The 25,088-nt window shown below is 39.0% G+C and overlaps 1 protein-coding gene across 1 annotated transcript in view; it reads left to right on the top strand.

The window, feature by feature from the left end:
- ttc38 (tetratricopeptide repeat domain 38) overlaps positions 1-23,116 on the top strand; it is a 46,127-nt gene extending 23,011 nt beyond the window's left edge. Inside the window, exons 7-14 of the mRNA XM_043709353.1 lie at positions 195-314; positions 1,740-1,799; positions 5,482-5,520; positions 7,066-7,147; positions 10,461-10,626; positions 15,800-15,959; positions 18,328-18,401; positions 22,220-23,116. Of these exons, the coding sequence (XP_043565288.1) occupies positions 195-314; positions 1,740-1,799; positions 5,482-5,520; positions 7,066-7,147; positions 10,461-10,626; positions 15,800-15,959; positions 18,328-18,401; positions 22,220-22,313 (795 nt within the window). The 3' untranslated portion in view covers positions 22,314-23,116. The remainder of the gene's footprint in view (positions 1-194; positions 315-1,739; positions 1,800-5,481; positions 5,521-7,065; positions 7,148-10,460; positions 10,627-15,799; positions 15,960-18,327; positions 18,402-22,219) is intronic.
- Positions 23,117-25,088: the final 1,972 nt, after the last annotated feature.

Below are 25,088 nucleotides of genomic sequence, written 5' to 3'. Positions count from 1 at the left end.
TATAAGATTGGCTGTGAGTAATAGGGAGGCTTGCCTATTTCATCATCAAGTGTACTCCCATAGCACTCACAAATGTAAGATGGAAACCCAAGTGTAATTGTGTCTCGCCAATTCAGGGGCATGATTTGTATTTTTTTTTCCATAATGTAAATTTTGACTCTCTTTATCCCCTTGCTCTTTGTCCTTTTTATCAGGGCTTGGTTCTGAATCCATGTGATGCTTGGTCTGCACATTCCCTGGCACATGTGTATGAGATGCGTGCAGATGTGAACAATGGATTAAAGTTTATGAAAGAGACAGAAAACAACTGGAAGGTAAACCTAAGAAAACCAAAAATGCATGGTTCCTGATCAAGCCCCGTGAAAAGATATAAATTAGGTCAGCAGCTAGTACAGCAACACAGAGCCATGGGAATGAATTCCATACATTTCTGATACTTTGTAGAGATGGAAAACCATCATCACTGGGTTTGATATGCACTTCCTAGCAGAAGTTTGGGAAGTAGGTTTCTCATTATCTTTTTCAACCTTAGTTTCTGGTGTCTTGGAGAAAATGTAGGGAAGGAATGTTGTTCTCACATTTGCTTTTTTTTCTAATGAATGGTGTATAATTGAATTCATAGGGTCAGATTGAGTGACAGCATTTGCTTACGTCATATCTGTTATTAGCCCAATAATTAACAGGGATAATTGAGAAACAGAAAATCTGTGATTAAGTCAATGAGTCCTGAAGAATAACTGCTGGAAACCTCGGGGTTCGGGTACATAGTTCCTTCAAAGTTACATCACAGGTAAACAGGGTGGTTAAGAAGGCGTTTGGTACGCTTGCTTTTATTGCTCAGAGCACTGAGTAAAGGAGTTGGGATGTCATGTTGAGGTTGTACAGGGCATTGGGGAGGCCATTTTTGGAGTACTGTGTACAGTTCTGGTTGCCCTGCTATTGGAAGGATATTATTAAATTAGAGAGGGTTAAGAAAAGATTTACCAGGATATCGCTGGGACTGGAGGGTTTGAGTTATAAGGAGAGTGTGGATAGGCTGAGGCTTTTTTCACTGAAGTGTAGGAGATTGAGGGATGGCCTTTTGAGGTTTAAAAATCATGAGCACATTGTAAGGTGAATAGCAAAGGTGTGGGGGGTGGGGGGGGGGGGGGGGGGAGTTCAAAATTAGTGGGCATATTTTTAAGGTGAGAAGAGAAAGATTTAAAGGGGACCTGAGGGGCAACTTTTTCACACAGACAGTGGTTCATATGTGGAATGAACTGCCAGAGGAAGTGGTAGATGCAGGTACAATTAGAACACTTAAAAAACATTTAGATAGAAACATGAATAGGAAAGGCTTAGAAGGGGTATAGGCCAAATGTAGGCAAGTGGGATTAATTTAGTTTGGAAAATTGGTCAGCATGAATGAGTCGGACCAAAGGGTCAGTTTCCATGCTGTATGACTCTAAGAATCTACTAAGTTAGTTGGAGGTTTGTGCTACCAGGGCGATGGAGAATTCTGTATAAAAGCAAAACACTGAGATGCTGAAAATCAGAAATAAAAACAGAAAGTGCTGGATGAACGCAGCAGTTCTGGACATAGGAACAGAATTAACATTTCAAGTCCACTATGACTGTTCTTCGAAACATTTCTTAGTTGGGAAATGATGAACTGTCTGCTATGAGGGAATAGTGGTAAGGGCTAAGCATAAAATATCTATGGGAATGTTTTCACAGTTGTCTTTTCAATCTGTTCACAGGGTTCTGATATGCTTGCCTGTCATAATTACTGGCACTGGGCACTATACCACATTGAAAAGGTTTGTTGTTGATTTGGACACTTGATGCTTCCTAAGTTTGTATTTATTTGTTAATTGCCATGCCTTCTTTAGCTGCTTCACCAATGATCTTCCTCCCCATCAGAAGGTCAGAAGTGGGAATGGTTGCTGGTGATTGCACAATACTCAGCACCTTTTATGACTCCTCAGATACTGAAGCAGTCCATGTCAAAATTCAAAAAGACCTGAACAATATCCAGACTTCGGTGAAGAGTGGCAGGTAGTATTTGCACCACACACATACCAAGCTTGAATATCTCCAACAAGAAAGAATCTAACCATCACTCCTTGACAATTAATGGTATTTAATCACTGAATTCCCCATTATCAATATCTTGGGGTTACCATTAATCAGAAACTGATCTGGACTAGTCATATAAAGGACTGTGGTTTTCAAAGCAAGTAAGAGATTAGGAATCCTGCACAAGTAATTCATCTCCTGACTCCACAAAGCCTGACAACATCTGCAAAGCACAAGTCAGAATGGAATACACCCCACTCGACAGCTCATTAGACAGCACCTACCAAACCCGTGACCATCTCCATCTAGAAGGACAGAGTAGCAGATACATGAGAACACCACCACCTGCAAGATCCTCTTCAAGCCACACACTGCTTGGAAATATATTACTGTTCTTCCAGTGTCACTGGGTAAATATCCCAGCATTCTCTCCATAACAGCATTGTAGATCTAACTACAGGAGATGGACTGCAGCAGTTCAAAAAAAGCAGCTCACCACCATTTTCTCAAGAACCAGCAGGTGTGGGCAAATAAGTGCTGGCCCAGTCAGTTAAATCTACATTGAATTAATAAATTAAAATAAAAATTAACATCCACAGCCTGATTTTCCAGCATACATATGTTGCTGCCTTGTAGGACTAAAGGATGCTGTACTTTCTCCGTGCTGGATTTTACTTCAGTGAAGTTTATATATTAGTGACAGGTGCAGAACTGATCTAACTGTTTGAAAATATCTTGATAAGTTAAATAACAAAGAGAATTAGTTCATGCAGTGGATTTTGCTGAATTGATTGTCAAATAAGTTTAAGCGTGCTTAATCTTCTGCTTAATGAAGTGGTTGTGCTTGAACAGTGTCAATCTGGGGACAGAGTCATTAAAATATTTTAGTTAGAACTCCCGCTAGGAGTCTAATGTGCGTGGGCATGGGGCTTGCCATTTTGAAGAGTTTTACCGGGAAGGGTTTGAGAGATGCTAAAGAGGTCAGTGACAAAAGAAATCACCACCTTAAGGCTCTATTCAGCCTCCAATTTGAGATTGCCCGTATTTGGAATGGGCAGATGCTGTATGGACCCTCCTATAGAAGTCTTAACTTTAGATCAGACCTAATTTGAGTCACATGCCTGCTGGAATGTCAGCATTTTGTGTGCTGGAATGGACATAAAACCAAGTGGAAAAAATGCTTCAACATGAAGTATTCAAAAATAATCAGATATGTTGCCTCTGTAATCACAGATACACTGTCCTAGCTCTGATCTCTGTGGAAATGGCCTGTTCTCAGACCTTGAACGCAAAACAATTTTAAACAAACATCTGAAGAGGAGCCAATTTGAAATAAAAGCAGAATAAACAATATGCTGTTTACTAATTCCAAGCCTAATATTTTTCTTAGAATCCCTACAGTGTGGGAACAGGCCCTTCAGCCCAACAAGTCCACACCGATCCTCCCACCCAAACCCATTCCTCTACATTCCTCTACATTTAACCCTGTCTAATGCACCTAACCTACAAATCCCTGAACACTATGGGTAATTCAGCAAACTTACATATCTTTGGATTGTGGGAGGAAATCAGAGCACTCAGAGGAAACCTATGCAGACACAGGGAGAATATGCAAACTCCACACAGACAATCACCCAAGGCTGGAATCGAACCTAGGTCCCTGGCGCTGTGAGGCAACAGTGCTAATCACTGAGCCACTGTGCCACAATGACTTTTGTAATCATTCCCAGCTTCTCTGGCTGTGCCAGCTTTTATTGTCCATGCTTATATCTTTGAGAAGATGGTGGTAGACAACCTTTCTGAACCACTGCAGTGCATGTGGTCTAGGTACAATGATACAGTTCCATGTCAGAAGGATGGTGTGTGGTTTGGAGAACTTGCAAGTGGTGGTGTTCCAATATGTTCACTGCCCTTCTAGGTATTAAGAAGGTGCTGTCTAAGGCATCTTGGTGGATTTCTGCAGTGCTTCTTGTAGATAGTACACATTGCTGTCACTGCGCATTGGTGATTGAGGGAGTGAATGTCAAAGTTTAGTGGCTGCCGATCAAACAGGCTGCATTGTACTGGACTTGTCAAGCTTCTTGATTTGTTGGAGTTGCATTATCCAAACTGGTGGAGTGCATTCTAACAAAGTCTTAACTCATGCCTTGTTGGAGGACAGGCTATGAGAATTCAAGAAGTGAGTTACTCATCACAAAATTCCCAGCCTTTCCTTTATTTAAAATCAATGTAGCATATTGAAGACTGGAATGGTTATGGGAATCCAGCTTGTTCATTCAAATTTATGATGAATTATAAAATCAGTTTCACTTGAGGACAGGTTTTGCAGGACCCTTGTCCATTGGCAGGGGTTCATGTACACAAAATGGAGACAAATATTAACTTTCTAGCTATTAATTACAATGATGGAAAGAAATGAGCAAAATACTTTTAATGTTGTGATCTCTGTCAGCTGAGTCCAAACTCCTCCTGACGGAGCAGGGTAAAAATAGGAGTTGACAAAGGTCTCTTGGGTCATAGTCCTCTGCCAGTATGTTTAGATTTGAGTGTTCTCTGTATTTTAGCCTCTGTAACAAATACCACAAAGACTGGATTGCTGTTGAGACAGATGTTTATTAACAATTCCAAATTATTTATACTGCTGTTACATATCAGACTTACATATAGTCTGGGTGCTATGCTTTCTACTGCCCCTGTTACAATAGTAATTATAGTAATGGCTACCAAAGGTGAGGTAAGTTCATTTATATTGGACTGTCATCGATACGTCTTAGTGTTGTATAGAAACATAGAAAGTATGAGCAGGAGTAGACCATTTGGTTCTTGGAGCCTGCTCCAGCATTCAGTATAATGATGGTAGATCATCTAATTCAGGAGCCTGTCCCTGCTTTCTCTCCATAACCTTTGATCTCTTTTGCCCTCAGAATTATATCTGGTTCCCTCTTGATCCTTAATCACATTCTGTGCAAGACAATTCCAAAGGCTCACCATTCTCTGTCCTAAGTGACCTAGCCGATATCCATAAACACCCTGTCTGGTCTGGAGTTAATACAATAGTGCAAAAGTCAATGCATTCAATGAAATTCATCAACAGAAAATGAATTTATGTCAGTCTGCACCAGTTGATCCAGATTGTCCCATATTCCTTCGTGAGTGACGAAAGCACTATCCAGTAATTGCAGCCCTCATAAAGGGACATAAGAAATAGAAATGCTGCACTGATTAAATATGGACTGCTTTCTGAAGCTGAATTTTAAATGTGTTCTTGAAGCCTAATGGAACAAGATTCATCGTGCAACTGAATTGTATTTTATTTGTTCTGGGTGGTACAATATCTTGAAGTGTTTGATATGAGCAGTGATTATGTTGTGTTTATACTGTAATTCTTAGGTAAGTCTTATTGATTGTGTTCTTTTCACACAGGGTGATTATGATTCAGCACTCTCAATTTACGATGCTCGTGTGAGTACAAACTGTAGTTGAAATAGTTGAGCCTTCCTTCACCATGCTACATCGGGTTGATCATCTGGTTGATCATCTTCACACGAATCATCACCTTGTTTTTTACATTTGTGGCTTGGTTTTTTTTCAAAGCCAATACATTCGGGAGTAAGGCTTTAACCCAGGGCTTTCTGACAAGAGACAAGAGAGCTACTCGCTGAGCTACAACAGGCTCCTTTGATTCATAACAGAAAACCATTTTACGAGAGATGTAGGCTTTCTAGTTCATTTCATTTCAAGGATTAGTGTGGTATTAGTGTTTGCTGAATACTTTAGTATTTAATGTACACATTGTGCTTGAAACACAGTTAGAGGATATTTTACAGACATTGTATTACTATACCACTATCTGGAGAATAGTGTTTGCATGTTAATACTTGTTGTATATTACGCAAGTGTAGTATTATTGCAAGTTGAGGAGAAAGTGAGGTCTGCAGATGCTGGAGATCAGAGCTGAAAATGTGTTGCTGGTAAAGCACAGCAGGTCAGGCAGCATCCAAGGAACAGGAGAATCGACGTTTCGGGCATAAGCCCTTCATCAGGAAGCCCTTCCTGATGAAGGGCTTATGCCCGAAATGTCGATTCTCCTGTTCCTTGGATGCTGCCTGACCTGCTGTGCTTTACCAGCAACACATTTTCAGCTATTATTGCAAGTTATTTCAGTTTCCATTCCATTTACCCATTGTACCTAATGCTACTACGAGCTGAATGTTACTGTTTGAAGCAGGATTGATTTGTTTAAAAGAGAACAATTATTTGAAAAGCCTGTTTCGTAATTGCTTTTTCTTATTGTTCCATTAAACATAGTGTCAACTGGGCTAGTTAAGTCGGTCCTCCATCCTCAGTGCATTGTCCAAAGGTTTCCCAAAGCTTTCTTAGTGATGTAATAACATGTACACTTATAATAGGAGTAGCCCTAGTGGTTGGGTGATAACAAAGTGGGGAAGTTGGATGGTCAGGCAGGATTTACATGGACCTCAGGGATGATGTTTGCTAGCAACCAGATGGATACTCTTGTGTAATCCTCTGCATAACTCCCTTGATTCCTGTCTCAGGATCAATTGAAGTACATGAACCATTCAAATACCAGCAGAAGGACAGAAGGCCCTTGGGAATCCTTCATGCTCACTGTTGAGTTTACATTTCCCTTCTGATTTTAGGCACTACGCACAACCAGAGAGCACTTAGAGGAAAACAGACCCATCATTCTTTAAATTAGGTAAAATAAATTGGGATGTGGTCTATCTCTCCATCACTTCCCCTACTTCTTGGTACCTCCTGATAGAAGTGAATTGTCTATTTTAGGGGATGAAATAGGCAAAGAATATCTGTTCCAATATTTATAAAACAGCCTCTATAATTCAAAATATAATTTATTGTGTGAAACAGCTAATGTTTTGATGTGGAAATGATAATGTAACTACAAGTATATTAGTTTATTATTTCTCTCCGCTGCATGTATTTAGCTGTGATTTCTTGATGTTGTTTTGTCTGTACTTTGTACAGGTTTCCAAAAGCTGTTTTGAAACTGCATCAATGCTGGATATCATAGACACAAGTTCCATGTTGTATCGACTCCAAATGGAAGGTAAATGCTATCCCTTGCTCAAAGCTTCAAATTAAATACATTATTTATATCTTTTTCATGAAATCCATTCATGGGATATGTTGCTTGTGCTGATGTCTATAACTTCCTCCAGCACTATATGACACTTCCTGTTTGACTGACTCTGTGCATGCACCACTTTCCACACAAAAAACAACTTTGTCCTATCATTGGTAATTGTGCCTGAAGACCTAAATTTCCTTTTTAGACTGTCTGTCTCTTTGGCTATAAAGACCACCACTGATAAATGGCTTGGTCAGACTTTCTAATATTTACTCTTTAATTTTGGCTGTTCTAATGAAATTGAAAGTTATTTTCATCTCTTTTTGTTAATCCTGTTACTGGTTTAATTGTATTGCAACCTTTGTTGGTCTATTTTAAATCAAAGGGTAGAGAACTCTGTGCAGTATAGATACATTGCCCCAACTTCTAACTCCATTGTAGAAAGGACATGAAAACTGCTATAGCATAAGTCGACCTGAGCAAAGTTGCAATATAATGACATACATCTTTAAAGAAATATCTCTTTAACTGCTGTCAGTCATTGCACATGTTGGCAGATATGATGAATTAGGCCAATGGCTTTTTGAGTAGTCTGAAGAAGCAATAAAGGGAGTTAGTTGTAATAAGATCTTAGTGAACTTAATCTGAATGTAGCCTGATCTTCAAATAAATAATGCACATTATTTTATAGTTACTTGTGAGTGATTGTCATGTTTACATCTGAGAGAAGAATATGGTATGAGCAATGAGAAACCACAGATGTGTGGAGAGACAGAAAGGAAAAAAAACTCCTGACTCTTTCAAGAATGGGAGGCCATGACTCCCATGTTCATCTGCCAAACCTTACCTCTGTTGTGGATAAATCGCAAGTTACTTTTAATTTGGCTACGTATTAAGAAATCTCACAATCAAATACTGAAACAAATGATGTAAACATTACTGTATGTCACATCAAAATAAGACCCCTCAAATAAGCAAGTTAAGCCTCACAACTGAACTTGGCTATTATCCAATTAATGGTGGCATTTAGCCATGATTCCAAACAACTGTGTCATTCTGGAAGTGTCCAGTTTGGATCCTTGTGCAGTATTGTTCTTCAAAGCTGCTGAAGATTTCTGGAGATGAATTCTTATACAATTTTCTGTCTTTTTCAAGTTTGTAGTATGACATTATTGACGATCTTTTAGATTATTTCATCCCAAGTATTGATTACATTTATGGAGACCACAAGTCTGTAACTTGCCTTCTTTTCAGAAGCAGCTCTACTGTTCCTTGTAATATTCAGTGTTAGCTTTTGGTTTAAAATAGCCTGTCCAGCAATTAACTCGTTAAATTCTTCAGGGCATTCCTTCTGTAGGCAGTCTTAATTGCCCATTTGTCACGAGACAGCTAATTATCCAGCAGTAAAACTCCTGTCTTACAGGAAACAGCTTGTTTATGATACTTTGACTCCTTTTTCCCCAGGGAAGGTTAATTAGCAAATTGCTTTTAATTCCTTTATAACAGTTCCTCCTTTCATCTTGGGAAAACAATTTATTCCAGAAAGAACTATTGCTGTTTCTTCCAGTCCATAAAGTTATTAAAGTTCTGAAGTTTACATTGTCACACCTCCAAACTTCCAAAGTTCCAGGGCACTTTCCTGAGTTGGGATTGCACATTTAAGTATTATCCCAAACGGAGCAAATATTCAGCAGATTGGTTTGCATTCCTGGAGGTGCTTTTAGTACTGTGTACAATGTTGAAAGATGTGTGGACAACAAAACCATGAGTTCAAGAAAAGCAACCGTGGAACAATTTGATTTAGGTGACAGAAAGGGGATGCTGAGCTAAAGGTAAGAGAATTAGAAATCACAAATTGCGGTGGAAGGAATTAAGACAAAAAGATTTTGTCCACTGGCAAAAGAAAAAAATAAAAGGATAGTTGGGAGAAGAAAATTTAAAAATAATCAAAAAATGTATTGTTGATCAAAAAATCTAGATAGTCTGATTAGTTTGGACGTGAAACCCAAATTGGCAGAGTTGCAGATAATGAGGAGAATTGTCAAAGGATGCAGTGGGATAAAAATAGATGGCAGAGAAATGGCAGATGAAGTTTAATCCTGATAAGTGTGCAGTGATGCATTTTGGAAGATCAAATCCAGTTGTCAGTTATACAATAAATGGCAGAGCCCTAAGCAGGGGGATCTGGGTGTACAGGTCCACAGATCCCTGAAAGTTGCAACACAGGTGGTTAAGGTGATCAAGAAGGCATACAGCATACTTGCTTTCATCAGTCGGGGCATCGAATATAAAAGTTGGCAAGTTATGTTACAGCTGTTAGACCACATTTGGGATATTGCATGCAGTTCTGGTAACCACACTACCAGAAGGACGTGGATGCTTTAGAGATGCTGCAGAGAAGGTTTACCAGAATGTTGTCTGGTGTGGAGGGTTTTAGTTATGAGTAGAGATTAGATAAACTCAGCCTGTTTTCACTGGAAAGATGGAGACTGAGAAGCAACCTGTTAGAGGTCTACAAAATTATGACAAGCATAGATAGGGTGGATAATCCAGGGCGGAAAAGTCCACTACAAGAGGGCATTATTCAAGGTAAAAGGGGAAAAGTTTATGGCAAAAGTGCAGGGAAAAGTTTTGACAGAGGGTGGTGGGTGCCTGGAATGCACTGTCAGTGGAGGTGGTGGAAGCAGGCACATTAGCAACGTTTAAGGCGTATCTTGATAGATGAATGGAAGGCAAACAGAGGGAAGAAAGCTGCTCATTGGCACAATGATGTGAGTCTAAGTAAGGATTAGGAATTAGCACAGGCTTGGTGCGCCTGTTTCTGTGCTATATTGTATTGTAATGTATTGTAAAATCTTGAAATTAGTTGGGTTGGATTAGAATCGCCAAAGACAAAGAGATTATTAATGTAAAGAGTCAGGATGGAAAGGAGGAGATTTTAGAAGGAAAGTTAGGACGGGACCTGATGGAGATCTTTAAACAATCAGGATATGAAAAGATGTGAAAGACAGCAGAGTGTATTGTTCAAATTGGGAAATGTGTTGCAGATTTTGTAGAGTCTAAAGTGAGACCTAGCACTTCCACCCAGAAATGAACAGCATGTTTAAATGGGTGTTTTTTTTGTTTCTATTTTTCACATGTTTTAAAAGAATTAATCACATGTTATTGTACTGCTGATTACATAATTAAATCATGTGTTATTGTGCTGATGATCACGTAATTAAATGACAATTATGAAGACTGAAAGAACAAGCCAAATCCCCTGTTCCACTGACAGTACAGTCTTCCACAGGTGTTAATGTTGACAATCAATGGAAGAAACTTGCTAGAGTCACCAAGGATCATGCCAAAGACCAGATTCTTATCTTCAATGATGCCCATATACTGATGTCACTGCTTGGAGCTAAAGAGATTGACACTGCAAATGAAGTCATCACATCACTGCAAGAACTCTCCAAGTAAGCATGCCTGTATATCAGACACTTCCAGCCATTTAAAGGCTTGAGAATAGGTTCTCTCAAGGGAGTTATTTCCATACTGCAGACTCTGGATGCCAATCTGTTGATACATTGTGATATTACTGAAAATCTTACCTATTTACAAGTAATTCACTGAAAACGAACCCTTCTTGCACATTGTCTATTGTTGTTTTTACATTTTGAATAGAAATAATTGTTTCAACTCAAAGCAAGGGACAGAATTGAATACCAAAATGCTGGAATGTAATCATCTAACATAGTTACTCTGAGAGTCAGAATTTAAAGCATTTTAGAAAACTAAATGCAAGAACAGGAGTAAGCCATCCAGCATGTCAAGTTTGCTTTGCATTTGGAAGGATCATGGCTCACCCAACAGCTACCTCAAATCTGCACTTTTGCCTATCCTGATGATCTTTAACTTCCTTTGCTTAACATGTATCTATTCACCTTTGCTTTAAAAATATTCAATGACTCTGTTTCCACCACCTTTTCAGAAAGTGAGTTCCAAAGACTCAAGACCCTCTGAGAAAGAAACATTTTGTCTCATCTCCTTTTTAACTGGTTGATTCCTGATTTTTTGAATAGTGATCCTTGGTCTAAATTCTCTAACGAGAGGAAAGAACCTCTCATATGTACCTGTCAAGATCCTGCAAGATCTTATGTGATTTATTCAAATCACCTTTTACTTGTCTAAACTTCAGCGAATGCAAGCCTAGCCAGTCTAATCAATCCTTCAATGACAATCCATCTATTCAAGGTATTAATGCATTTATATATTCCCTGAAATAAGTTGACCAATGCTATGCACAGTGCTTCAGATGAAGTCTTACCAGTACCCTGTGTAACTGAAGCATAACTTCGCTACTTCCTTCATCATAAATGGCAATATATTAGTAGCTTTCTTGATTATTTGCTATATCTGCATGCTAACCTTTCATGCACAGGGACACATTGACTCCTCTGTTCAATTTATCTGACTTTGCCTTAGTTTGCAGTTTCAGTTCTCCAGTCTCACTTTCTATGGGACCAATGCCCACTTTTTAACTCTTCCGTAAATATTTATAGAAACTTGATTATTTGTTTTTAGTTTCCTAACTAGCTTTTTCTCTTATTCTAACTTTCCTTTTTTTATTGTTTGTTTTTTTGATAAATTCTCTCTAATCTTCTCATCTGTCAACTGCCTTTGCACAATCATACTGCTTTTCCTCTTAGTTTGATCAATATCTTTAACATTTCAAAATAAACATGGATAATAGCTCAGCCCGTGGGATTTTTCTTCCTGTTAGAACATTACTATTTCCACTTAAACAGTTAGACCCTGCATCTTACAATAAAGTGTCAGATTTAGTGATTCTGGGTATCAAGAGTAGGAATACAGGGTTAAACTGTGAGATCTCAAATTGTTAAACCTACATAGACAAATAATTTTCCAGGACACATAATTGTGTAAGCTATAAGATTCCATCTACACAAGAAACTGATTAACTGCTTTTAAAAGAAAGATATAATCAGGAAAATAGTTGAGAAATTGCAATAAATTAAGAAAGGCTTTTATTAAGAAAAACCAAAGGTTTGCATTCAGTGAGCTACTGTTATGCGCAACAAAGGATATTTTGTAGTGAGATGCCTCATATGAACAATTAGATTTGACTCCAGAATGTTGTTACTAGCAGGTGAGGAAGAGTAGAATGGCTACCCTTCATAAAATCCCTATAGTGGGGAAGCAGGCCATTCGGCCCATCGAGTCCATACCAACGCTCAGAAGAGCATTCCACACGTATCCACTGCTCTACCCTATCCCTGTAACACTATATTTCCCATTACTAATCCACCTAACCTACACAATCCCTGGACACTATATGGGCAATTTAACATGACCAGTTTTGGACATCTTTGGACTGTGGGAGGAAGCTGGAGTGCCCGCAGGAAACCCACACAGACACAGAGAGAATGTGCAAACTCTGCACGGTCACTGCAAGGCTGGAATCAAACCCAGGTCCCTGGTGCAGTGAGGCAGCAGGACTAACCAGTGAGCCACCATGCCTCCCCAAATTTGGCCACAAACTATTTTTCTAAGGATGTGGTTGTCAATTCAGCCAATTTCTAACTATTTAAGTACTGTGACTGTAAAAGAGATACAGAGACAGGTTTCTTTGTTAAGCTTTAGTAAAGGAAAGAGAATAATATTTATCAGATTTCACCCAATCTAATAAATGTAATCTAGTACTCTACACATACATGCACTCAGATTCACACATAAGTTACTGTAAGGATGGATTAATTAGTTTTTTTTAGAGCCTGCCAAAATGTATTTTTTTCCAGGATAGGGGAGTCCAAAACTAGAGGGTATAGGTTTAAGATTTAAAAGGGATCTGAATGGCATTCTTTCATGCAAAGGGTGATGCGTGTATGGAACGAGCTGCCAGTGGTGGGTACGATTACAACGTTTCAAAGGCAACTGGAGGGTATATGAAAAGGAAGGGTTTAGATAGATATGGGCCAACTGCTGGCAAATGGGATGGCTGGTCAGCGTGGACAAGTTGGTCTGTTTCTGTACTGTATAACTCTCCAACTGACAAGTTATCTGAATATGATCAGGGCTAATGGATTCCATGACCATTATTTACATTAGATTATGGGTGGATGAATTTCTTTTTTGGCCAGAATTCATTGTCTGAGGTGATTTCACCTAATACTCTGTCTTGCCCAGTTGCATATCTCAATGATTGACTACTTTATGAATTGGTTAGGAGATAGTCAAATCACACTCCTTCAAGGATTTTGTCTCTGCAGTTTTCAAGACAGGCTGGCTCCATTTTAATGGCACTAGAATTTCTGAGGTACAATCATGTAAACATCCAGCCATCCCTAATAGCTGTTGTTTCAAAGTCTCCAGAATGCTGCTTTGGTCTTCTAAAACTAAATCAGTGATTTTCAGCGAGTAAATATATAGTGCTGAGTTTTGATATAAAGCATGGCTTTGTTACAACACCAGCAGGTAAAGGTCATATTTGTACTGTGCCCCTCAGGTGCACTAATTGTCTGGTCTATTTATAACATTGGCAACTAACTTTAGTGATTAAGTTCATAACGTTTTATTCAATTAAGAAATGAAAAACTTATTTGATTCTAATTGTGATTGATGTATCATTAAGGGGGCAATACAGCAATGATATTACATTTTTAATTGTCTGAAACTTTGAAGGTAACAATATTGTGAATCATTGGGTTACTTGGTCTCTTTTGTATTTCCTCTAAACCCAAGTGGAGAAAGTGAGGTCTGCAGATGCTGGAGATCAGAGCTGAAAATGTGTTGCTGGAAAAGCGCAGCAGGTCAGGCAGCATCCAGGGAATAGGAGAATTGACGTTTTGGGCATAAGCCTGAAGAAGGGCTTATGCCCGAAACGTCAATTCTCCTGTTCCCTGGATGCTGCCTGACCTGCTGCGCTTTTCCAGCAACACATTTTCAGCTCTAAACCCATGTGCCCAACTAGTACCTGCCTTCCTAACTGTGTCCGGAAATCCAACCTCTAGCTCACCTGCCAAATCTGCTTAAGATTGTTAGGGACAACTCTGCCTTACCAAATAATTCTTTGCTATCTTAAGTGCAGTACAGAACAGAGTGTTTTATTTCACCAGTATTATGACCAATACCACATCCAAATCTTCATCGCCTGTTTTTAATCCACTTCCAGACAAATGTTCAAGCATTGTTAAATTGAGCCCTACATTTCCTGGAGTCATCAGAAAAGTTAAAAATTGTACAAAATGTAAAGTTCCCCATTTTAACTGACTTTCAGACCCAGATTAATGCAAAGCATGAACAAGATTTCTTTAACTGAACAAGAATAATTATTTATTGCAATAATTAGACTCTAGCTATATGTAAATGGTTTTAAATCATCAGCTTATAATACCACCAATTAAAACTCTCATCACCTTGGAAATTCCCCCTTACACACAGACCCAGATAAATTGGGTTATGGGCAGAAGAGCCGAACTGGAAAGATAGTTTTGATAGTTCCTGGGTTTTGTTGTTAAGATGATCTTTATGACTCTTCTGCTGGCCAGCATATTACTTCTGTCATCTTTCTCTGGATGTGTTCACTGGTTGGTAAGAGACACAAGGCAGTCAACTTATAAAAAAATTCTGACTTATCAGTTAAAAGGCATAACTTACAGCAACTATTGTAGGAAAGATGAACTTGTTTTCTTCAGGTTTATAGTGAGTTTTGACTGCAGAGAATGGAGAGACTGCTTCTGAGCTGGGGAAGAACTGAACACTTGTCTCTCTCTCTCTCTGTAACTTGTTCCCAGCTGCAGGCTGGTCAGTTACCTGAGAACCAATCACAAATTTATTGGCAGGCAGAAAGGTCTCTGTGGTCGATAATGCTAACTTTAACCCTATCGCAGTCCATAGACTGATCATGTTATTGCCAGCAAAAGCTGCATCTGTACACTCCTTGGCTTCAAATCGTCTATAACTCAACCTTCAATTATTGTTCATGCAATCCTTCACATAATGCCTGGCATGGATGTCAGATAACTTGCTTTCAAAACATACAGCCACCCTTTTAAATACATTGTTTAAAGTAGGTCCTAATCATTTCAATCGCCAGTTTTGTAAAAACCAAAATTTAAAAAAAAAGAAAGTTTACAACACTATGTATTTAAATGCAGCAAAAGAAGGAATGCTTATTTTTGTCTGAGATGTTCAAACCACAGTTTTGTTTTTGAATGTTTACCAGGGCAGCCCTCCTGCTTGTAAAGTTTTACAAATGTGGCTCTGTTTTGTTTCCCAAACTGGAATCAATGTGATGTTAATTCTCTGATACAGAGTAACAAAATATAACTTAAAAATAGTGAAAATAGTAACTTCTTTGAGAAAAACATTTCATCCTAGTAATATCAGATTGGTGCAAAGTTCACGTAGATACCAAACTTGTTTTGCTTGTGAAGAAAGCCTTTGGTGAAGTCTCACATTAGGCTGTGTATTTCCATTGGATGATGCTCATCTACAATAAAAAGCTGCTTAAATCCATTTCTGGAAAAAGTGCTAATTGACATTTTAATGTAAATTATGAATTCACATGAGACAAAATGCAGTGAGCCATATGCATCAGACCACTAATTGTAGAATTTTTTTTTTCAGAACTCCTGGTGAAAACTATCAATACCAAATTGGTAAAGATTTGGGACTTCCTATCTGTCAGGCAATAGCAGAGTTTGCGAATGGAAATTACAGTCGCACTGTGGATCTGTTAAATCCAGTTCGTTACCAGATTCAGAACATTGGAGGCAGTAATGCACAGGTATTTTCTGGTATCTTTTCAGAATAATCAACATCAGCTGAAATAAGATAACACGTCAATCTTAACAGCTCAGAAAACATGTTGTTTAAGTGATGGCAACATATGGCACAGGAACAGACCATTTTTGCTTTGAGCCTGCTCCATCATTTGATAATGTGACAGCTCATTATCAACATTGCTTAGATGCCTTTGTTACAAATCTTTTGATGCAGCTACCTAACAAGAACTTACTGATCTCAATCCTGAAAGCTCCACTTGTTCCTATCACCCACAGATGGGGAGGAAAGAATTATAGATTTGTCTTAGAGTTTTTGTGTGATTTTTCTAAGTGGATTAAACCAAATAGAATATTGGGTGCAATTCTGGTCTCCCTTGTATAGGAAGGATGTTGTGAAACTTGAAAAGGTTCAGAAAAGATTTACAAGGATGTTGCCAGGGTTGGAGGGCTTGAGCTATAGGGAGAGGCTGGGGCTAATTTCCCTGGAGCATCAGAGGCTGAGGGGTGACCTTGCAGAGGTTTATAAAATCATAAGGGGCAAGGATAGGGTAAATAAACAAGGTCTTTTCCCCAGAGTGGGGGAGTCCAGAACTAGAGGGCATAGGTTTAGGGTGAGAAGGGCAAGATTTAAAAGGGACCTAAGGGGCAACTTTTTCATGCAGAGGATGGTGCATGTATGGAATGAACAGCCGGAAGAAGTGGTGGAGGGTGGTACAATAACAACATTTAAAAGGCATCTTGATGGGTATAATGATAGGAAGGGTTTAGAGGGATATGGACCATGTGCTGGCAAATTAGACCAGATTAGATTAGAATATCTGGTCAGCATAGATGATTGAACCAAAGGATCTGTTTCCGTGCTATACATCTCTATGACTCTACTATGCTACTCCCCTTTAATTTTATAAATAAACCTGTCATTTGGCAATGTTTGAAAATCCAAATACAAACATCCACTGCATTCAGAAGAGGTGTGTCTAATAAGGATAAAATAATAAAGGGGGATTTCAATTTTCACTGCACTGGGAAGCAAAACCTACAACGAAAAGAACAGATGATACATTCATGAAATGTAAATAATAATTGTTTTCTGGATCGGTATATTAAGGAAGCAATCAGGGATCAGGGTGTTTTAAATACTGTACTGTACACTGAGACAGGTCTACTTCACAGCTATGTACTAAAGGGATCATATAGGTAAGATTTACCACTAGATGATAGAATTTTACATTAGCTGGAATTTTATGCTCATTGTGGAGTGGCCTTTACTTCACAGAGGTGTTACAGTGCAGGAGGAGGCTATTTGACCCATCTTGCCTCCATTGACTCATCAAAAGAGCAACATTACCTAGCGCCAATGTGCTGCTTTTTCAACATTCCCTTCTACACTATTTATATTCAAATAATCATCCAATGCCCTCTTGAATACCTCAATTGAACTTGCCTTCATCACACTTTCAGATGGTGTATTGCATACCATTATTTTCAACACATTTCACAAACCAAACTTCCTTAGCAGGAGGTTGGTCAGAATAAAAATAATAACATTAATAATTTTGTGTCAGATTTCTTTGAACAAGCTAAGTTGAAGGATGTGGAGGTCTTTTTACTCAATTTATTTTTACTGCATTAGATGCATGATTTTTTATGTATTATTTATTCTCTTCCTTGCCTTTGGAGACAGGAGCTTGGTTTTTAATTCATGCTGAAACCAGGAGGGAACGGACAGCTGCTAAAGTAGGGCTATTGGCCATCAACCACATTTTCTAATTTGTGGGATTGGGAGAGTGGCGGGGCTAGGCCACCAGCCTGTACGCAGTGCAGTCAATTAGGCCTATTAAACCCACTTAAAAATGCCTCCAGGTTACTGTAGGTGGCAAGGACCTTTTTAGCTTTGTGAAGATCATTTTCAAGTCGGGACTCGTGGTAGTGCTCCTCACTCTGAGCCAGGAAACCTGAGTTCAAGTCCCATCTGCTTAAGAGGTATCATAGCACATCTGAACTGGTTGATGCAAAATAGCTAAACTGAAGATCTCGTCCTCTAGGCAGGCTTAGAGTCCCACCGTATTTGCCAGGTGCAACAGCAGGAGCATTTGGCCACGATGGAGAGGGATTGCTCCCACCACTATGAAGGATCGGCTGCAAAGAAAGGCTACTTAAAAAAGCATTGCAAGAGGGTGTCTCTATTTTGAAGTATCTTCTCCATTAAACGCACAGTGCATTCATGCTACCACCTTCAAACTAAATTCCTGCTGTTGAACTTTGAATATGTTATGGTATTGTGTCATATAATTTGAACAAATTTGTGATAATTGGATTTTTTTGACTGCAGGTTATCTAATTTCTTTAAAACAATTTTGTTTTTTGCAGAGAGATGTCTTTAACCTGCTATTGATCCATGCTGCTTTAAAATCAGACAGCAGAGATCACCAAAAACTAGCCAGGTATGTGCCAGATTTAATGGAGGCAATAGGCTTCTGGTATCAGGCTTGAAAACTGGGAGGGTGTAGAAGAAAAGATGGGGGTGTAAACTTACTGATTCACGAGGACATGGGCTGCAACTGGTCAACAACAGCCAACTGGTCAATTACCTGCCAATTAATTCTTGTCCCTTTGAAAGATGGTTACCTGTCCTCAAAGGCTGCTGACCAATCAAAATGTGCAACCAGAATTGGTGGTCACTGCTGGAGCTGCAGGTGGAGAAAGACAAGGTGATGGTTGTGTGATCTCACAGCTAGGTAAAGGTGGGGTCTGTGGACGCTGGGGTCAGTTGGACATCCCTAGGCTGTGTGGATTGGTGAGGGCAGACAGCACCCTTGCTGTGTGAGCAGTTATTGCCGCAAAGGAGTAAGTAGCTCCTTGACCAAAAGTACCTAAAGTAGAGGTAAATCCCATGCCCCTTCCCATTAAGCCAGCCAGGAAGCCACCAGAGTTTACATTGTGAACTCCTGACATGGTAGAGAACTCAACTGATTTCTGGTTGAGAGGATTTTCTGACACCTTTCCTGCCACAGACAAGGGAGCATGCCAGTGCAACAATGATTATAAGAACGTGACTATTCTGTATTATGATTCATTATAATGTTGATTGCCCCAGTTTGCACATTGCAATTTTTCAATCCATTGTGCCTGCACTGTCTCTTTAGGAGACCTATCCAATCCTTCCCGTTCTCTTGTTGTATCCCACAACTCTGAAAATATTTCCATCTCAAGTTTATATGAAATTTCCTATTCAAAGTTACTACTGAAGTTGCTTCATTTACCCTTTCTCTTCATTGAAAATAGCTTTGTCTAGTTATTATTGGATCAGGACTAAATCAAAGAAATGATTTTTATATAACCTTTTCAGACATATTGTATAGATCAGACCAAACCCCTTAAAAATATATCAAGGAAATAGCTGAGACCCGAAATTATATCTTATTTAAAGGCAAGTGTAAGTGCTGTGATGTGATTCGATTGGTCAAATTACTAGATTTCAACCAACTTAAGGTGTTGATTGAAGTGTTAGCTGTTTGCTCATGTGGATGTTAAAGATTCCATGACAGTACTTAGAAGTGAAGAGGCATTATCCCTGATACGAAGTCAAGAATTATTCATCAATCAACATCACAAAAACATCTGAGTGTTCTCCCACAATATTTTCAGAGTTGTGGGATACAACAAGAGAACGGGAAGGATTGGATAGGTCTCCTAAAGAGACAGTGCAGGCACAATGGATTGAAAAATTGCAATGTGCAAACTGGGGCAATCAACATTATAATGAATCATAATACAGAATAGTCACGTTCTTATAATCATTGTTGCACTGGCATGCTCCCTTGTCTGTGGCAGGAAAGGTGTCAGAAAATCCTCTCAACCAGAAACCAGTTGAGTTCTCTACCATGTCAGGAGTTCACAATGTAAACTCTGGTGGTTTCCTGGCTGGCTTTAGGGGAAGGGGCATGGGATTCTACTCTACTTTAGGTATTTTTTGGTCAAGGAGCTACTTACTCCTTGGGATCTTGCTTTATGCAAAGTAGCTACTGTTTCCTAAATTACAGAATTAGCTACATTTCAAAAGTGTTTCAGTGACAGTAAAGCATTCTTGGATTTCCTGTGGTTGGAAAGGGTGCTAAAGTAAATGCAATTTTATGCTTTTGTTTATTATATGGATTCACCTTTCAATTACCCTAACCTGACAAATGAAGCACCATCAATTAAAAAATAGTCAACTGATTAGCTTTTTAATGCATTATCTTTTCTCACTTTAAGATAAAGTCAGATACCACACAAAAGTAACATTCCTTTGCATCTCATCCATTCTTGTTCATCTTGCTCAACTCATTTACTTGAAGGGCTTTTGCCCGAAACATCGATTTTCCTGCTCCTCAGATGCTGCCTGATCTGCTGTGTTTTTCCAGCACCACCACAATCTTGACTCATTTACTTGTATGTTAATCATGAAAATCTACAGGACTAACAGCCTGAAGAATATCACAATTTACTTATTGATGACTTCGACTTTTGAACCTGGGACATGCATGTCTAAAGGAAACCGATCTGGCATATAGATGATAGTTAGAAAATGTGGCTCTTACCAGCTATCCACTGGCAGTATGGCTCAGAGAACGATACTCTGCTCAAATTGGCCCTTTAATAAAATGCAGTGCCTTGGACCCCCAGGTAGGTTGCTTTGTTGCTGCTTGGCATACTACTACACCTTCTCTGTTAAGAGTGCAGACCAGCTTGAATTCTCAACCGAGGAGTCTCCTTCTGGCACTTACTCCTCCATCAGAGATCACCTTGTTTGAAACTGGCAGATGTTTTGCTCCAAAGGTTCTCTGGAACTTGGAGCAGTGACTGGAACACAAATAAGGCCTAGCTTATATCTCAAGCTTTTCACTTTACACTTGCCTAACGTAATGTCATGATGTGCTAGACCAGTGAAAATTCAGACCCATTACCATCAGGTTTGTAACATTTATTATCTGGATTTATTAGACTTCTTAGGCAGTGGTTCAGGTTGAGCACGACTGGCTTCCACTCTCATCCAATGGATTCTGAGATGTCTGATAAATTCAATGTGCTCAATCTGCAGACTCTGTCACATGCAGGGAAAGTGGTGCTTGTGAGGTCAGACAGATGAGGTGTTTGGAGGTTTGTGTGTTCCCTTGACACCTTTTGCCTCTGCAGCTCCCAACGAAGTCTCTTAATTAATTCAGTATCTTATTGAATGAACTGTCTCCATTTTAGTTGGTCACAAGAATCGGAGGGGATGTTTAATTTCTTCAAGCTATCTTGAGGACATCACCACTAAAATATTTCTTCTCTTATCCTGGGAGTCTCCTGCCATGGCTCAGATCAGTATGGATCTAGTATCAGCCATGATTTGGAACTAGTTGCTCCTTTGGGAGTAGGAATGCTATTAAAACTTTCTAGTTTACTTAGCAATAACTCTTACTGTTTTCCAAGCAATCAACAAATTATGAAACACCATTTTATAAACAATTTCTCATACAATAATAAATATGTTGTATGTTTTAGGTTTATTTGAAAATATGCTTGTCAGTGAGGCTGGAGTTATTTTATAACACCAAAAACAACCTGTGTAATCTGTTACTAAAAAACACAGTTCACTTTGCTATTCCCTATTACCCGGAAATCACAATAATCAATGGTGCACTAAGGCTGCAAGATGCGAGGAATTCTGCTTTGAGTAACTTCACTTCTGACTTCTCAAAGCCTGTCCACTATCTATAAAGGGCAACTTCCAAACTTGGGATCTATACCATATTGAAGGTAAGGGTAACACAAGCAGAGGAACACCACAGCCTAAAAGTTCCCCATCTTGCCTCACTATCCTGATTTGAAACTATATTCACAGGATCAGCAGAAATCCTGTAATCCTTTTCCTTACAGGACTGTGGGTATACATATACCTAAGGAACTCACCATCAAGAATATTTCAAGAATATAAAAACTAGAATTATCATCCTGAAAACCACACTACTATCAGAAAATGCAGGGGATTAAACAAATGAATTCTGAAATTCATCTGGGAGGAGTAGCATTGAATACTTAACAGACTTGAAATTGTCTTAATGATTTAGCAGAGGTGTTGGTCCAGTTCAGATGAGTATGCTAAGTACATTATTATTTAATTATTCAATTTCAGAGCATTTACGTGAAGTAGAACTTGGATCTGTATTTATTCCCTCTAAACTTCATGACTACTTTCTTGTAATTTTCTAGGTTTTTAATGTTTTTCTTTCACCAATAGATGCCTCGTCCTGGAGCGAGATGCTTTTCGACCAAACTCCCCAATGACTGAAAGGCTGATTCGCAAAGCCACAGCACTGCATAATGTGGACTGAATCAAGATTAAGACATATTCAATACAAATGGGAGAATTACTTTAACTTGCTTTAATAACCATTAGTTAATAATTATAGGGATTATAATTAAGGGAGGGAGTGATTGGAACAGGGGAGAAAAAAGGCAGGAAGAGGGTATCAGGGAAAAATGATGGGAAGGAGAATGGATAGAATATGGATGTTAAAAACAAAATACTTCGATGAGAACAGTGGTAAGACAACCCAATTATGGATTTAAAAAATAATTTGCCATTAGATTACTAATTACGCATTTCATCTCCTTGAGTAATGTTGCAGATTCAGCATGAAAGCTTCGTACTTATGCTCCCCTTTTGAGTGTAAAATATGATATTGACTCAAGCCTGTGATTCACTCTATCGGTTTTGTGCTTTCAATGTATTTCTGGGCCTGTAACTGCTCAGCAACAACAAGATTCTGTTCCAAAAACTAAGATTCCAGTCTAGCATTTCTTTGTTTACATCACTCCTCTATCTGGACCCCTTCCAGTTCCTATCAAGAATTTAATTGTATTTTTCATTAGTCCTCTGTGTCCAATTTCAAAATTAAATTCTGCTTGGCTCCTTTATTTTTTACTTTGGCTGTTCAGCTCAAAAATAAGTTTCAGTTTGCTGCTATTTGTTCTGGGGACTATTGTAAGCATAGGATAAAATCATGCCTCTTGTGTCTTATTTATACAGTCATACAGCACAGAAACAGATTCTTCGATCCAACTCATTCATTCCGACCAGATATCCTGATCTGTCCTGGTCCCATTAGCCAGCATTTGGCCCATATCCCTCTAAACACTTCCTAATCATATGCCCATCCAGATGCTTTTTAAATGTTGTAGTTGCACCAACTTCCGCCATTTCCTCTGGCAGGTCGTGTCCTACATGCACCATATTTTGTGTGAAAAAGTTACTCCTCAGGTTCTTTTAAAATTTTTCCCCTCTCATCTTAAAAATATGCTCTCTCATTTTGGATTCCCCACATCCAGGAAAAACACCTTGGCTATTCATCCTATCTAGGCACCCTGTGATTTTATAGACATCTATAATGTCACCCCTCAGCCTCTGACGCTGCAGGGAAGAAAGATCCAGCCTATTCAGCCTTTCCCTGTAACTCAAACCCTCCTGTCCTGGCAACACCCTTGTAAATCTTTTCTGCACCCTCTCAAGTTTAACAACATCCTTCCTATAGAAGGGCGACGAGAAGTGTACGCAGTATTCTACAAGTGGCCTCACCTATGTCCTGCCGCGACATGACCTATAAGGGTGACTCTGTAGAGGTTTGTAAAATCATGAGGGGTACAGATAAGGTGAATGGCAGGTGTCTTTTCCTTTGGACGGGGATTTCAAGACTAGGGGGCATATTTTTCAGGTAAAAGGAGAAAAATTTAATAGACTTTTTTTACACGCATGGAATGAACTTTAAAAGCACGGGGTGGATGTAGGTACAGTTAGTGGGTTACTACGCTTAAAAGATACTTGGATAAGTACATGAATAAGAAACGTTTGGAGGGATACAGGCCAAACACGGGTGGGACTAGTTTCGGATTATGGTTGGCATGGACTGAAGGGTCTGTTTCCAGGCTGTCTGACTCTATGACTATAAAGATCTTGAAATATTTTGTATCACATTTTAAATGTATTCTGATTCATATTGTTTAGAATTCCTATCATGTTAATTCTACAAACACCAGTACAAATGTGTCATTTTATATGCTGTCAGAAGTTCTAGCTTTATAACCAATTTGCTTTGACATAAATATGAATGAAGAATATCAACGAAAACTTTTTCATGTGTAAGTTTGTTTTTGTACAATTGAACAAAATTATATTCCTTTTGGAAATCATGATTTTTGCTAACCCTTCCTCATTAAACCTATTTTTAAAAACTCACTGTGGCTAAAGCACTTGCTTTTTAACTGTCGAATTTTGGATTTAGATCCAACTTGCTCCTAACTGATGTTAGTATTCATCTTCAGGCTTTGCCACAAAGCATTCATTCAACACATTTTAATGTACAAAGGTTTCAAGAGGTGGGCACAGTTTTCACATACAATCTGGTTGCCATGGGGAGAGAACCCCAATTGAATGAATTTAGTGGTGGCTGACAGGATGAAGGAGATAGAATGGGAAGTGTGCAGTATTCTCACTTATTTTTCCTTCCCTGTATCAGCATGGAGATTCAAGTGTGAACCAGAAATTACTGGCTTCCTGATGAGAAGGCTGGCCAATGAGAGCTGGGAATGGAGCCTCCGCACTCAGTTGCATGTATGGGGGTGATGTGAACAGGAGTGGACTATTGTGAGCTTAAAGTTGGTCATTGTTGGCCATTTAAAAGCACAGTGGTACAGGAGTGGTGACAACTCCATGTTTTACGACAGCACGCTTTGAAGAAGGCAGTGTCCATATTAGGCACTGAAGTTGCAAAAGATGAGAATATTTTTCCCTTTTCTGGACTATTGTGCTGGATGTGTTTGTTTCAGGCTCCTTGCCAAAACGGTCTATCCAGTAATAGCCCTGGTAAAATGTAGGATATGATTGTAATGCATCTCAGCCTATGTTCATGCTTTTCTCACCAGGCATATCTTCACCCAGTATTCTCTATCTTCAAAAAGTCTACTCTGTAATGGCTCTGGTCGACAGAACACCGTGGTAGCTGAGAGTCATTACTCCCAGGATAGCAGTCTCACACTTGCAGGATCTGATTAGCCCAGTGGAGCTTTGAGGGCCACATGCACATAATCCATCACAGTTTGAGCTTCAGAGA

The sequence above is a fragment of the Chiloscyllium plagiosum genome, chromosome 19 (genome assembly GCF_004010195.1).
Source record: "Chiloscyllium plagiosum isolate BGI_BamShark_2017 chromosome 19, ASM401019v2, whole genome shotgun sequence".
NCBI classification, from domain to species: domain Eukaryota; kingdom Metazoa; phylum Chordata; class Chondrichthyes; order Orectolobiformes; family Hemiscylliidae; genus Chiloscyllium; species Chiloscyllium plagiosum.
This window is presented reverse-complemented; position numbering and strand designations above follow the sequence as displayed.